The sequence below is a fragment of the Melozone crissalis genome, unplaced genomic scaffold (genome assembly GCF_028551555.1).
Source record: "Melozone crissalis strain CALT ecotype California unplaced genomic scaffold, PUWL_Pcris_2 ptg000027l_1, whole genome shotgun sequence".
Lineage (NCBI taxonomy): Eukaryota > Metazoa > Chordata > Aves > Passeriformes > Passerellidae > Melozone > Melozone crissalis.
Genome location: NW_026535805.1, coordinates 70,937,333 through 70,953,809, shown reverse-complemented (window position 1 = coordinate 70,953,809; position 16,477 = coordinate 70,937,333). Strand labels below are relative to the sequence as shown.

The 16,477-nt window shown below is 36.4% G+C and overlaps 1 protein-coding gene across 2 annotated transcripts in view; it reads left to right on the top strand.

The window, feature by feature from the left end:
* Positions 1 to 12,591, top strand: part of COL21A1 (collagen type XXI alpha 1 chain) — a 65,693-nt gene extending 53,102 nt beyond the window's left edge. For both annotated transcript variants that reach the window (XM_054280141.1, XM_054280142.1), the window contains 9 exons: positions 463 to 534; positions 3,776 to 3,811; positions 4,455 to 4,499; positions 6,543 to 6,575; positions 9,336 to 9,482; positions 9,566 to 9,620; positions 9,911 to 10,111; positions 11,565 to 11,642; positions 12,404 to 12,591. In XM_054280141.1, the coding sequence (XP_054136116.1) occupies positions 463 to 534; positions 3,776 to 3,811; positions 4,455 to 4,499; positions 6,543 to 6,575; positions 9,336 to 9,482; positions 9,566 to 9,620; positions 9,911 to 10,111; positions 11,565 to 11,642; positions 12,404 to 12,591 (855 nt within the window). The remainder of the gene's footprint in view (positions 1 to 462; positions 535 to 3,775; positions 3,812 to 4,454; positions 4,500 to 6,542; positions 6,576 to 9,335; positions 9,483 to 9,565; positions 9,621 to 9,910; positions 10,112 to 11,564; positions 11,643 to 12,403) is intronic.
* Positions 12,592 to 16,477: the final 3,886 nt, after the last annotated feature.

Here is a 16,477-nt window from a genome sequence, read left to right as displayed (position 1 = left end):
ATATGATTCTAGTTAAAGAAGGGATTAATTTACTTCTTGATGTACTAATTTTCCCTTATTTCCCCATGTTAATTAAAAGACAGTTGGTTTCACAGTAAGATATTAGTTAACATCTAATTGCTTCAGAATCCCTTTGATGACTTACTCTTACTAATTTTATACTAGATTTTAAGCTGTGAAAATCAGATACTCATTAAGTTCAAACCTGCAAGCGTTGTTACTTGAGGTAGTTTTTTTTGTGTAATTTTGAAACATCAATTGTATTAAAAGAGAATAAAAATAGATACTGAATGTGGCTTCTCTATATTCACCATCCCTTCAAAACTCCTTCAGACATTTGAATCATCTTCAGCTGTAAAATTTCAAAATATCATAGCCAAAGTGTATCATGTGGCCTTGAGAAACATGCAGTGTGTGTTTTTACACAGCACATCACTGACACAAAGCTATTGTATTACCCAGGGAGATCTAGGAGTACCAGGGGCTCCAGGTGAACCAGGATACCCAGGCATTCCTGGTACCCAGGGATTAAAGGTAAGTATTTTTTCCCAGTTTTACATTAATTGCATCTTTTTTTGGAAGTACTTTCCTTATAAGCGATCATTATTTTAGAAAATCCTTTCTCTAAATATATCATTATTATTAGATAACAGTTGGACACATTTAAAACAGTAATATGTCCATCCTGAAAATTTTCTTCTGAAGGATAAAGCCCTCAATGTGAAGGCATTTGTGGTGAGTTGACAGTAGATGAATGCCAGGTGCCCACCAAGCTGCTCCATCACTCCCCTCTTAAGCAGGACAGGGAAAAAAATCAAGAAAATAAGATAGGAGAAAGCTCATGGGTCAATATAAAGGCAGTTTAATAAAGCAAGAGGAAAGGCCATGTATGGAAGCAAAGTAAAACAGAATATTTATTCTCTGCTTCCTGTCAGTATGTGTTGTCCCACACATTCCCGGCAAGCAGGACTTCAGTACACTTCAGTTTGGAAGACAAATGTCACAATAATGAAACTTCCTCTCCTTTCCTTTAGCTTTTATTGCTGAGCAGACATCTTGTGGTATGGAATATCCCTTTCAGTTTAGGGAATAAGAATATCCCTTAGTTTCATCTGCCCTGGCTATGTCATAGAACCATAGAATGGTTGTGTCTTAAAGATAATCTAGTTCCAACCCCCATGTCATGGGCAGGGACACTTCCTTCCACTAGATGAGGTGGCTCAAAGCCCCATCTACCCTGGCCTTGAACACCTGTAGGGAGGAGGTATCCACACCTTCTCTGAGCAACCTATCTCAGTGCCTCACCACCTTCAAAATAAGGAATTTTATCCTAATAAACCTAGTTCCAGTTTGAAGCCATTCCCTCTTGTCCTATCATTACAGCCCCTTGTGAAAAGTACCTCTCCAGCTCTCTCCTAAGCCCCTTTTAGGTGCTTGAAGGCTGCTCTAAGGTCTCTCCAGAGCCTTCTCTTCTCTGGGCTGTGCAAACCCAGCTCTCTCAGTCTGTCTTCATGAGAGAGGTGCTCCAGTTGTCTAATCATCTTCATGGCCCTCTGCTGGACTTGGTCCACCAGATCCATGTCCTTCTTATGTTGGGGGCCCTGGAGCTGGACACAGGTGGAGTCTCAGGAGAGTGGAGTGGAGGGGGAGAATTGCATCCCTTGCCCTGCTGGCCACACTGCTTTTGATGCAGTTGGCTTTCTGGGCTGGAAGTGCACATTGCCAGGTCATGTTAAGTTTCTCATCTATCAACATGAACAAGTCCTTCTCTGCAGGGCTGCTCTCAATCCCTTCTCCACCTAGCCTGAATTTGTGTCTCCAACTGAGATCTTGCCTGGCCCTAGCTTGCAGGAAAAGGCAGGAATTTGGAGTGAGAGCCTTGATGTTGCAGGGAGCTCTGCTCAGCAATACCTATTGGTGTGTTATCAACACCTTTCTGGCCACCATTGCAAAGCACAGCACCATGAGGGATGCTGTGGACAAAATGAACTCCTTCTCAGCCACACCCATTAGGGCATTAGAGAAATAGAATTAATCAGGCATTTCACTTTCATAAGGAGAGAAAGGTTGAAGGGTAAAGAGACAGTAAGATAGAAGGGTGGTGTTATGATTCAAGTTTTATGAAAACCCCATGCAGAAGTATTCCAAGAGAGTTCATGTTCTGCTCCAGAAGGCACACATTTCTTGTATGTCCAGTGTCAGATATGCCAGCCTCAATACACGTGTTACATGTACTGGAGTACTTCTCATGTCAGTAGACACATATATGGACATGCCTTACATGGGCTAGAGCATGGATTCAGTATCGTAATAATAGTTTAATTATTTCATTATCACTATATATTCAATTCAATATCACTATATATTCAATTCAATATCTTAGGGTTATGTAAGGCACATGTACTAAGACAATATTTTATGAAAGATGATCTTGTTAAAATTTATGGAACTTCTCTAAATTTTAAACTGAAGAAGCCTTTGAAAAGGTCATTTATTTTATATGAAGATGCAAGTTAGCTGGAGTTATAAGTCCAATGACATGCTGGAATTATTCAGGAAGAAAAGCACAGTTTGGGCATCTGGCAGTAAAAGTGAAAACTTTCAGCTATAGATGATTTCAAAACTTGAAACAACAAGAATATTTTACTGTCAAGTACAATGCAACAAAATACTACAGGTGGCATAAATGTCTTTTATGTTCTGGGATTTTCAATCAGGTAAATATTTGCCATGGCAAAAGTCTCCTCTTCACTACTGTTCACATTTAAGTAAATATTCTTTTATTTTTCACTGTCCTCCCTTCCCCCCCCCCCCAAAAAAAACCCCAAAAAACCACCAAACCAACCAACCAGACAAAATTTTGGCTCTTACAAGAAAGCTGACAAAATAGACACCAAAATCTCCATTCGAATGATTTTTTTATTAAATGCAGTTTTGCACACCCCCCCCCCAACAGATCTGTCTTTTGTTCCATTAGCTGCTGTGTTCATGGTTCAGCATTTTGATTTATGTCTATTTAGACATAAGATGTCAGAGTTAGAGCAAGAGCCATCTCCAATAACTTTAAATTTCCTTTTCAATTAATGAAGAGAGATGGCCACATTTTCAGTGTATATATTTTATACCTCTGTTGTTAATTAGAGTGAATAGTTTTCATACACTGCCTGTTTCTCTCCAGTGTCAATTAGGTGGTCTTCAGACAAGTTGATAAAACTCCGTACCTGACTTCTAAGCACCATTTACACCATCTGATTGCAAATCCCCTCATTATTATTAACTTTAAACATTTTGAGGCAAAAAAGTGAGTCAAAATGGAGCTTAGTCTTTAAATATTTTGATTGAATTTAAGTATAGAGGTGTTTGTGGTGAAAAAATACTTTCTCGTTTTGCATAACTTATGCATGCAGTGGTGCATTCAGCTAAAATTTAACCCATAAGAAACATTGCCTCTCTTCCTGCCTACATCCTCTCCACTCCATACACTGAGTAGATAAAATCCTGCTAGACTTGCCACCTCATTATGTTGTATCTTTTAACTTTTTGCTTGGTATGTGAGCATCCACTTTCTTTTTGATGTTGTTTTAATGACAAAGTCCTTTCTTAGTATAGCTTTCTGGACTTTTTTGTGTACATGAGGATAAAGTGATTTGCTTTCTTTCAGTATAAGAAAGAGATAGCTGTTTCTTTTGTAATTACTGTGTTGAATTAAAGCACAGACTACATGTTTTAGAGGTGACTCATGTTTAAATGGAGACCTTTCTTCTAATTTTTACAGGGGGAGAAAGGAAACCAAGGTGACACTGGTATCCAGGTATATCAACTTTGTTTCTAATGAAATCATCTGGCATTGCTATTTATACAAGTCTTAGGTATTAATTTAGACAGGGCTTTTTTTAAGATTAAACTCCACAGAAGGTTAACTTGAATAGCAGCAGTAACTCTCCCTCAAGGAAATCTGCATTTCTGGGGGCCTGAGAAGGCTGTTGGCGTTTGGTGCAGAGCTGTGTGCTCCCAGCAATGGTGCAGGCACAGGGTGCAGGTTGTACTGCTGCCCCAGAGGAGGAGTATCCCTGTCACAGAATGCATTCTGTCCCTGCCTGCAGAACAGAACACAGAAACGCAGTCAAAGTAACTCCACCTGGCCTCTGCCTACCTACTTTACTATTAGCATGTGGGATTTTCCTCCTTGCTATCTAAAATTGTGGAAATACCTACAAGGAAAAGGAAATAATTCTGTCATTACTTGGATCCTGCCTTGGTTCCTCTGTGTTCAGGGTAGAAATTTTGTTCTTCACGGTTTCTGCTCTGATCTCTTTGAAGAGTAACTTTTCAGATTGATTTGTCCTGGTTTAGGATGAGGTTTTAGTATTTAGCTCCTTGTGTTATTTTTTTGATAATTTAATAACATGTGCCAGATAAATCTATATTTTATAAAATGTGCTTCTTTTCTGAAGGGACTGAAAGGAGAAAAAGGAAGACAAGGAAATCCAGGCTTACAGGTACTGTTCAAACAGTGATCCTACTTCAAGAGAGCCATAGTGATCCTAGCTTGAGGCTATGATTCATATTTGTTTCTTAACACTTCTTCCATCAACACATATAGGCCTTTGCTTGAGGTGAAATATATTTATGTGTAACATGATAACATATAAGTTGCCTCTTAAACACTCCTAGTATTTTTAAAATAACAACTATAAAATACAGAGAAGATGAAGCAACACTTCTCTCAGCTGTGCATGCTTGAGGGAGGAGAGGAAATGCACATGAATTGGAACAGGAACTTGATATCCAGGAAAAACATTTTGCTTTGAGGGTGGTCAAACACTGGAGCAGGTTGTTCATAGATATTGTGGCAAAACCTGTCTGAACAACCTGTTGAATTGATCAAGCTGCATCTGTTCTGCAAAGGAAGTTGAATCCAAGGACGTCACTTCCAACCTACATGTTTCTGTGTTCTGTGATACCTTGAGAAACAGACCATAAGTGCATTTCTTTTATTATTGTAGTAAAGCCTTAATTATAGAATATTTTTATAAAATAGTTACAAGTAATATAAAATGCAGATCACAGCAAATAGTGGCTTTTGTGTAAAGGTTATAAGAGTGATAGTTGAGATGTTAAGATTTTCATGCACTATGCTACGCTTTCATACAGTTCATTACCTCCTAGACTATACTGGGAGTCATTATTGACATCTTCTGTGCTCATAAATTACAGATGTTTCCTGTTTCAGCTCTAAATCACTGAGATCCAGTTGTTTCTCTTTAACTCTAGGCCAGTGTATTCTGATTGTGTCATAGTTGGCAATCTTGTTATTCTGCAGAAAATAGCTGTTAGTATTTATAAATACTTGTTAGCTGCATAATCTGTGTCATGTCTGAACAGAGAAGTATTTTTCAGAGGTACATATCTAAAACTAGACTTGGAAGGAAGCCACAGTTACTTTTTTCAGAATTACAACATTGATACAGCTGCCTGTCTAGCCAGATGGACCCACTTCCTGGGGATTCTGGGCAGGGAATCTAGACTGCATGTTAGTTAACACTCTCAGAGATATGTAGGTTGAAAATAGTTCATTGTTAAATCTGACCACATTTTTTAATAAAGAAATAGTTTAAACTAGAGGACAGGTCATTGATTTAACCAAATATAATTTCCTAGATTGACATTTTTACAATTTAAACTTTCTGGTTTTTTGGTTTTTTTTTGCAAATAATGGGCAAATTTTTAATATCTTTATTATTTTAGTCATAAGGGAAAACAAAGTGATAGTGAAAGAAAACTTATTTTTTTCCAGATAGAATGATGCAACTGAATTGCTGTTTGCTTGCTTTCTTTTTTTTGGAGAAAGCTGAAAAAATAAGACAGACTAAGTCTACAGTTGTTTCCCATGCTTATCTGGCTTGGTCAGGAACAAAAAATAATCAGTCATTTAGTAGACGGCAAAAGATCTTTCCAAGAATTCTCAAGACTCCAAGACACCCTACAGATTTCCTTGCCCATGAGAGTGAATCAGAAAAGTGAACTGCCATCTTGCTGTGGGACGTAATGGTCAGTAACACCATTGAATCACTTGGCAGCAATGACACCAAAATAATTTGATAGCATGCAAAATCTGCCTTACCACAGAGTCTGTATTTCTAAGGCTCTGAAATTAATTTCTGCCTAGTAAGATGGTATTAAACAGTTTGAATCTGGAGTTTACTTCTACTAGGACACATGCTATTTCTTTTGTAAAGCGAATAAGATTTTGTCTCTTAAATCTATATTATGTTTATATGTTTATAATAGGTGTGATATATTCCCAACTTATGCTCTAGGTACATGATATTAAAGGTAATACTGAACTTTTCATTCACCCTGATATAAATTTTTATCATTATATATTGCTTTGTTTTTTGTACTGTAGCAATCAGAGAATCTTTAAAAATTACCATTTGTGATTGATTACCGAAAACAAAGGACAAAAAATATTAATTTTTTATTCCAAGTAATTTGACTCAACGTACATTTTAAATGTCTTTTTCATCTTATTTTTAAAGGGAGTAGAAGGATTGAGTGGAGAGCGAGGAGAGGTACGTATTTTTGCAATGATAAATATAGCATTACAAAATTACTCCATTTGTTTCTGCAGATTAGGTGATCTCTAAAATGTGTGTTTAGTCATCTGTACTCACATGTCTATAAGCAACAGGGGAGAAATTGAAAAATATCAAAGAAGTATTAGTTATAAAGAGACAGAATGACATATACATTTCATTAAAAGTTATTAAATCCAAACGTATACTTTTAAGAGAATTGAAAAGCCAAGAAACCAACCAACAAAAAAAAGAAGGGATTGGTTGAATAGAGGAAATAACCAAAGAAAATAACTAAAGACAAAGAATCATTGTGTTGCACGTTGTTTAAAAATTGGTATTTAAAGTATTAATTTTGTTGGCTATTATTTATTTATTTCAATATTTTGTAAAATCAGAGTATACACTTTCCCATTAATCAAATTCTTCTTCAGATTTATTTAGATATTGTTTGTTCAACCTTTTTCCTTAAAGCATTGTTGCATATCAACAGCTGGATACATTAGCTGGAAGTTTCATTCTGATAATTAAATTATTTTATCCATTTTAACGTATAAGTTGTTTCATATGCTTCTGTTAGGAATTCTTCAGTTGCAGTTTAGCTTATAGGTGTTTTACTAAATTATTGTAAAAAGTGGTAAAAGATTCTTTATATGCTATTGAATTAGTCTCCTTAAGTATAAAATATTTCTACTGGAAATCAATTTAAATAATATTGTAATATGTACTAAGCTGTAATGATGTCATTGTGTTTACTTATCAAACCTACAAAACTAGTTTATTTTCCATTACTCTAAAATATGTTTTTTGTTAGACTCTGATTTCTAATAAGTTTTTTCAGCCTGTAAGTCTCAGCACTCACTGAGCTGTTTTCCTTTCTTTGCTTTTCTTTGCCAATAGCAAGGGTCAGCAAACAAGGCCTCACATGGATGTGGCTGAACATTTAAACTCAAAATATACTGTGGAAAATTTTCCCTCTACAGTTTCAGTTGTTTCTTGGCAAGTTCTTCAGGCAGTTCTGCTGATGCCTCTAACATTTTCTCCTGGTGTTTTTATGCTGGCTTCTTGCCTCTAATGTTGTTCTACAGTAGATGCTATTTCCCCAGTGTTCTCTGGTTCTTAATGCCTTCTAACCCCTCTAACATTTAGTTCAGATAGCTCAGCTTGCAAGTCTTATGCAAATATAGTCCACAGGGGTATGAGGAATTAAAATTTAAATAGAACCAAAACAAAACCTCTTCTAGCTATAAACCCAAGATGATTTCAGACTTCAGCACATACCTTTTCTAGTATAGCCATAGGTAGCTACATAAGCACCATGTGCTTATCTCTGATCCTTGCTGACTGTTTAAATGAAAAAAAACACCTCTGCAATTATGTATTAGAAATGAGCAAGTACAAATCTACATGAGGTAGCTAAGAGGATCCCTTCTCTGTGACTACAACATTCAAGATGACAATATCAAGAAAAGATATTACAACTACAACTTTGGAAGAAGTTGTATCTGAATTAATGAATGACTTTTGAAGGTATGGGCTGCTGTTCAGGTCATGGCCCTGAACTGGCCACCCTTCCAGCAGCACTCTTAGGCACTTGACTGACATCTGTCACACTTTGTCTCGTTTCTCTGTTTCATTAAGAGCATGAAGTACCCGTCTGATTTTACAGCCTAGCTCATAAAACTGGGTAATCTGGCACTGAATTTAAAGCTTGTTATCCTGTAGTAATTAATGCAGAGAATTCTGGGCATTGTTACTAATATAGACCAAGACAGGAAGTTTTGAACTTTTCTGATGTGAAGAATCTTGATAAGTAATATCGGAGATGTTACAAAGTAATATAAATACCATAATTTAAAATTCAGTGGAAGTCTATTGAGACCATATGCATGAGCATATTAAAATTATATTATTTGCTTCAATAAGTTTGTGATATATAATAGTCCTGTTCTCACAGTTCCATCTAAAATAGTTGGAAGTGGAGAAAGAAAATTTTTCAGCAAGTGATAATGTTATGCAGAAGCAAACAAGGGAGGAAAAAACTCATAAGGGAGCAAGTGTAGTATACTGACTTTAATCTTGGGCACATACTGGTGTATTGTTGGCTCCATAACAGGGAAAGTGTTCCACATGAACTATTGTAGTAGGTAATTCCATAAATGGAACCATTGCTTTGGTGAAGATATATCAAAATATTTTTCAGCATTTTTTTTACCTTTTCCAGTGAAGCAAAAAGACTACAGTTACTATAAATCAGATGGAAAAAAAGAAGAAAAAAAATCCCTAACTGAAATAAAGTTATTTTTTCCTTTGTCTTATACACTGAAGATACAAGGTAAAAGGCTTTAATTTTCCAGGAACTTCAGGGGTGCCAGAATTTCACATCCAGTTTTTCTGGCCTTCTAAGGATTTTAACATACTATAAAAAAATCTTCTGATTCTGTGGAAAAAGTGAATAAAACCCTTCCTTCCGTGTGTTAATAATGAATAGTAAAATGGATCTTGAAAGTTAAGAAAAGGCAATTTATTTCTAATTGTCTTTGGTAATTTTATCTGAAACAGCTGCTAAGGAATCTGAAAATTTCAGTGCATTTAGCAAAATAGATCTCATCAATATCAAGTTAATTTTCATTGGCATCGCATTAATTTTATGATGATCTTCAATAAAGAGTTCTTAGAAGATGTTTGTTTGTTGCTACCTATCTTCCAAATGATCTGTGAACATATAATTGGCTTTTCATTGGTTTTTCAATCCAGAAAGGTGAGAAAGGAGATCCAGGCATTCGAGGCATCAGTGGACAAAAAGGAGAATCTGGTGTCCAGGGTTTGATTGGACCTCCTGGCCTCAGAGGTCAGCCAGGAGATAGAGGACCCCCAGGACCACCTGGATCAGATGGAAAACCTGTATGTATAGGACATCAGACTTTTCATTTTGGGTACCTTAAAAACCGGAAAGAATTGCATGCTCTGTTCTCTGTTCAATTCAGGCACGGGAATTTTCAGAAGAGTTTATTCGACAGGTGTGTTCAGATGTACTGAGAAGTAAGTTGGAAAGCTTCTTTACTCTTGTTTCCTTGTTTGAAGTGCTAAAGAAGTTTCCTGATAATTACAGAAATGCCTTTTTGAAAGCAAGTTCCATATTGCCAATTTATTCATTGTTTTCCTATATGTGTAGAACTATATTTCCACATCACAGGCTCCATACTTTACCATCTTATTTCCTAGAAGTATTATATTCTCTTAAGAGAGGGAACTGATTTTGTATTAGTAATTGGGGGCAATACTTCTATTGTTGCAACACGTTAAGCAATTTTTTGTTTGAATTCTCCCAGCCCAGTTGCCTGCCATTCTCCAGAGTGGAAGACTACAAAACTGTAACCATTGTCAGTCCCAAAGTGCTCCCCCAGGACTTCCAGGCCCACCAGGTCCCAGAGGCCCTGAAGGCCCCAGAGGGTTTCCCGGCTTGCCAGGGAATGACGGCGTCCCAGGGCTGATGGGCATGCCGGGTCGCCCTGGGGCTCGTGGGACAAGAGGTACAGTGTCTGTGTGGCACGGTGCTACAGGCCTTTATATCTTGGGTTTCTGCTTCTGTTTTGGATAGGATTAATGCAGGGTGGAGTAAGAGAATAGCTGGGATTGCTTGGCTGAAAGGAATTGTGGCTATGGAGCAGTGTGTGGATGTTTCACCACCTTCAGGGAACGCATGACAGGAGAGAGAATACAAGAACAAAGCCGGATAGTTATTGTTCAGTTCTACTGTGGTGTACTATAAACTCTGTTCTGGTCTTTTTAGAGAGTTCTTAGTCTCATGTAAATGTTTCTACCTGCATTTTGATTATTTTTTTTAGCTCAAATATGCATACATAGATTTCAAGGTATTTCCATGTCTTCTGATTTCTTTTCTTCCAAACTTGTTCATTTCTGCTTTTTTAAGAAACAGTATTCACTGCCTACTTACTAGCTGTGCTGGTTTTTGACATCCAACAACTTTTGTATTTATATTCCTTTGATTTCCTGACTTTTTGTCCTTTTGCGCTCTTTATCTCAAAAGAATTTTTGCTCCTTTCTTTATAAACATTCATTGGTTCTTTTTAGGCAGGCTAAGGTTTATGCTTTCAGGTAACTCAGCTGTCCAAGCATTCCAATTGATTTCTGTGATGTATTTGCAGATTTTATGTTATGTATGCATATATAGTCTGGAACTAGAGCAAGGGACTGGATGGAGTCCATAATTTGGTAACTAGTAGCATGAAAATAATCAGGAAAGCTGTATGAAATAACAGCTAGCTAGTAATGTGCCAATGGTAAACAGACAAATCGTTGATAAATATTTACTTTCTTTGTGACTTACTACCTGTGACCTAGCACACCAAATTAATTTTGTATGTAATGCTGATTTGCCTGTAGTACTTTTGTAATTTAAACAGGAGAATATGCAGTTTTCCTCTGGAGCTGACACTAGCAGTTCTGGTTATTCCATAAATGTTGGGAAAATAGATAATGTATCTATGAAGAAGCTGAATTTACTGGGTTGTGCTAGTGTAAGAGAGCTCATATTTTTACTCTCACAGTACTTCTTTGGTGGTGATTTAATAATGCTGTGTGTGTTGTGGAACATCTTCTATATATTCTGTATTCCACAGGGATTATGCTGAAAAACTTAAACCTCCTTTATACAACATACTAAAAACTTTGCTGATAGGAAGGTGATGACAGCAAATTGCTTAATTACTTATCATCTATTCCCTCAGCTGATAGTGGCTGTCTGCTTAACTGTTGCTGCATCAACTCTAAATTCAGTAGAAATTAGCATAATTTAGAACCCAGTCACACTGTGCAGGTTACAAAAAAAGGGCTGTTTTGTGTCCCATTATTTGCTTTTGAAATATTACATATTAAATTCAATAAATATTATCAAATACTGATTTCTGACTTCATTGGATGAAAATGATGTGCAAAGATATGGATGTGTTTGGTAATTCACAGGACTGCCAGGGAAGAATGGTGCAAAAGGCAACCAAGGAGTTGGTGTTCCTGGGATCCAAGGCCCCCCAGGACCTCCAGGTGAGGGATGGTTCAGATGTGCAGATTCAGTGCATGCTAATAACTCTTTGAAGTGTGGTTTAGAAAAAATGTTGATGTAATTTTGGATAACTTGCCTACTTTTTACACATTTTACTTACCAAATATATTTTAGGGTAATGCCTGTCACTTGCATCACTTGCACCTTATAAATTGCCATATAATAATTATTTAATATAAGACAGGTCCTGTAGGAGATTGATATCTGAGACTGCTGTTTCATGATAGATGGGTCCTGAAGTCAGCTATATCTGAAAACTGAGCCCTGATATAATCATGTGACTTTTAAGGATTGCTTAATGAGGGAAAATATTCTTCACAACATTAGTATATGCATACGAAATGTAAAGTTGGGCGTTTAGAAGATATATTAGGGCCCCATCCAAAGGCAGAGAAACAAATAGAAATAGAGGGACTGATTCTTTCCATGGTGGTACCAGATAATATGATAAAGTAGAATAGTGTACTAAAGCAGATTTTCATATTCTCCTTTAAAAGCTATCTTTATTTAAAGTGGTTTTCATGTGATTTAAAAAAATCTTTATAAGATGTCATGTCATTTATATAAATATATAAGCAGTTTGTAACAAGAAGTGTCTTTTGCAGGAAATGAAGTTTTCTTTATCTGCATACTTTACCAAAGAGCAGGGGTATTGTGGATTCATGCTTGTTCTTTTTCATTTTAATAGTAATGCATTTATTTATTTATTTATTTATTTATTTACTGCATGTGTGTTTTTAAGGCCCTGAAGGTCCACCAGGGATGAGTAAGGAAGGCCGTCCTGGAGAGCGTGGGCAGCCTGGTAAAGATGGAGATCGTGGCACTCCAGGAAGGCCAGGACCAGTTGGACCCCCTGGAATTTGTGACCCATCACTGTGTTTTAGTGTAATTGTGGGGAGAGATCCATTTAGAAAAGGACCCAATTATTAATTTGTGATATGATACTTTAGAGGAATAGTTACGGTGCTTATCTTTCATGGTCTTTCAAATCTCAGGAAGGTGACCAGCAATAATCCCATAAGAAAGAACAAAAGTACCTCTGACATTAAAAGCATTATAAATAATGATCTCAAAGGTTATACATTCCTTTAGACAAGAAACTCCAAAACACCTGTAACTTTTTTTTATACCTTGCACTGGTTGAATCTCAAGTGTTTTTAAAGAGATTATCAGTTTTAATAGAAATAAAATTAACTCTAATATTTAGTATTTAAGTGTCCTATCATTATCCTTTTACCTCTCTTTACCAAAGAAAGTCCTTTGCAAAATTGCTGGAAACACCACTGGGAACAGAATTAGGTCTTAAATGGCATTGTTCAGGTATAAATAACTGTGAAATTTTTCACATGCAGCCAACATACATAGTATTTGATTTTGAAAGAATGGGGCTGACTTTGACTTCATATGTGCGCAAATTTCATTGTCTTATGTCTATTTCATATGTCATTACTCCAGATGTGAGTGAAAGCATGTTACCAGATTTTTATGAATTAAGACAGATACTTGGATGCATCACAGGAGAAATGCCACCTGTCTTGCCATGCAGCTCTGCTTCAAACCCAGGTCAAATGCAAAGGTAGAACTACAGGTCCAAGGGCCAAGGTTTTATTGAAGATGGTACTGTCAACTGTGACATGTCAAAAGTTTCCATGTGGGTGATTCAACTTATATAAAAATAGCAGTAAATATAAAAAATACTAAAATCCTGACATAGCTGGCTTTAGCTATGATTTGACAAAATTAAAGATTTAAAAATGTTTGCACAACCCCAATGTAACAGTTCTGTGTAATGAAGTATCAAGTTATATACTCTTTGCTGATTCTGCTCGAGGACTGTATTACCAAATTGAAGAAGCAGGTTTACAAGGAGAAAGGTCTAACTGGTGGCTGACAAGCTGCAATGTTTGTTATGCTGTTTCCTTTTTCATTTTAAGCCAGCAGTCTGTAATTTTCATTGTATGCTTTGCTAATGAAGTTTATTGCTTGCTTTTACATAAAGAGCAAAGGTACAGTTCCCATGAGAATTTAAAATCCATTTCTTAAATTAAGGCAGAGTCCTGTATTAAGTTAACTCGTGCTTCATAAGTCACTTTTTCTAATGTGTTGTTTTTCTGTTGTCCTAATATCAGAGACTGTTAATATGTTTGACATTCAAGGTAAAATAAAAGACACACTTTCCAATAAGATGTATGGTTGAGTGAATTATGAGTCTGAGAGGATGCAAAACCAAGACCAACCTAACAAGTGCAAGTCAGAAGGACCTCTGACTACAGTGAATACAAACAGAAGACCAGAGTTCCCTAATTGTAGAAAAATCCTCTTGATTTTCAGCCAGTCTGATTAGTAGCTTTGTTTATGATTTCATTTGATCAAATTAACACATATATCAAGCTTTAATTTTAAAAGCAGTGGTGGTTTTGTCACCCCATTAGTCCTGCTGGAGGGTTGTTTCTGAGTGACTGACTGAGGATATATGAGGAATTTCCAGTTTGCATCTATTAATTGCCCTTTTCTTGTAGGTTTTTATATGTATGACCAATTTCTTTTTGAGCTCAGCTTTGGTTTTCTGTCTGCATTTCTGTGCACTGGTGCAGTTCCCTTATAGTTCTTGACAGGTGTTTGTCGGCTTTTCCAGCTCTGGAACACTTCTCTTTTGAACAGACTCGGAAGCTCACAGTTCAGCCAAGGTGGTCTCTTGCTCTGCCCACTTCTCATCTTTTTCATCTCATCTTTAAAGGAGATGAACTATTTTTGTGCTTCCAGGAAGAGAATTTAAGAAAAACTCCTGGCACAGTCTCGCTCCTTTATCCTTCATGGAAGCTTCCCATGAAATCCTTCCCAATTTAGGTCTGAGAGAGCTGAAATTTTCTCTTCTAAAATTTAAAATGTTTTTTTCCCCTACTGACCTCAGTGTGCTCCAGTTCCTCCTTTGTTTGTTCCCCAGGCTGTGTGCATTGATATGCATACACTAGAGGTGGTTGGTCTTCTGCTTGTCATGTTGTCAGGCTGCTAAGGAACATCTGTCTTAATTTTTTTTTCCATGCAAATAAAAGAGATAGTTACTTATCCTCTGCTCCTTCTGGTATCTAAAGTAGCTCAGTCTGGCCTAGCATGAGTATTTCTGTACAGTGCTGCTCAAAGAGTACAATCAATCTAAGCTAGCTATAGCTATAAAACAAAATCTGTCGTTGGACCCATTTCATTTTGTATAATAATATGGTAAGAAAGACTGAGTTAGTAAACTAAATAATTAAGAGGCTTCACTGAATGTAAAACCAAATTCAAAGCCTTGATCTGCAAAAGGGGGAGATTTGATGCTGAATCTATTTGATTGCCTCCACTCCTGAATTGTTTGGATGCTTTGAGCTTTAGTGCTGCTGTATCTCTGATATTTTGCTCTGAATTTGAGTCTGTGAAACTGTGGCATTTTTACAAAAAATGATTTGGTTTTGACAAGCTGGAATTTTCCAGAAGACATGCTGGCCATCCAGTCTGTGCAGGTGCCTTTAAGAAAATTAGTAGTAGTAGTTTAAATACATGGAGACACTTTGGAAATGTAGTTCTACATTATTAAATGCTCAGAGCTCTATAGGAAGTATCTTCCATCCCAGTGAAATGCATATGTTATAGCCTAGGAACCTGTGATTTCATTTATTCCTCCTTAAAATTTTATCAGGCCAGAATTTAGCAGACATCATAATCATTTAATTTCCTGACTTCATTTGATATAGTGGGATTATACAGCAGTGTAGGTGTGTCCAAGATTGTATCTTGATTGGATCTTTTAACCGAGAATATGAACATATTTCCAGATCTTCATCTGATTCTACAGTAAGAGGTTAAACAAATGGTATAAATTTGAGTATTATCAGATTAATGATCCACAGGAGAGAGACTTATATTTACTGTTGATGCAAACTACATGAGGTTCTTGCAGATGTTAATCTTCAATTGGAAGCTGTGAATTAAAAAGATCACAGTGCAACATGTCACCATCTCTGATATTCTCTGGAAATAATTACAGGAAACTCTGTTAACTGACATTTACTTACTCTCTCTCCTGATGATAGTCTTTAAAACTGGATCTTGGGCTAATTTTTAAGCAGAGGGCAAATTTAAAAAAAAAAAGTCTGGGGTTTTTTTTTTGTATCATTTTGCTGTCTAACCTTGAGTTAAGAAATATCCCCTCTGGTTGTCTAGTGCCTGTTGGTGTCAGTAGAGGAACTATGATTCACTATGCTAAATTTTTAATATGGCTTCAACTCCTAATATCTCTGTGTGCATAAAATAGATTTAATATTTACCACTTTGCTATGCTCATTGATTGCTATTTTCTCTCAGTTTCTTAGGCATGTACTTGGACTTAAAGATGCAGAATGGAAAAGTATTACTGTGGGAACTGGATTTCTTAATGAAAGCCTAATGCTGTATGGATGGAGCTCAGCAGTTTTCACCTCTGAGAATCATGATCTTACAGAAGTTTGGAGTAAATATATATGGAGCGATGTGTCTATATATAAATAGATATGATTTAGCAAAAGACCAGATGTCACAGATGGTTTCCACATGTGCAGATTTATTTGATAAATATATACATGTATATATCATGTGTGTATATTTGTATATATCTGTGTGTATGTGTGTGTGTGTGTATGTATCATTCTCAGTTCTTCATTTGTTTAACTGAAAGATATCATAGTCCTACAAATAAAAATAAAAAAGTAAAATCATAAAATCATAAAGTGGCTTGGGTTGGAAGGGACCTTAAAGTCCAACTTCCAGCCATGGGCAGGGACATCTCCTTCCACTAGACCAT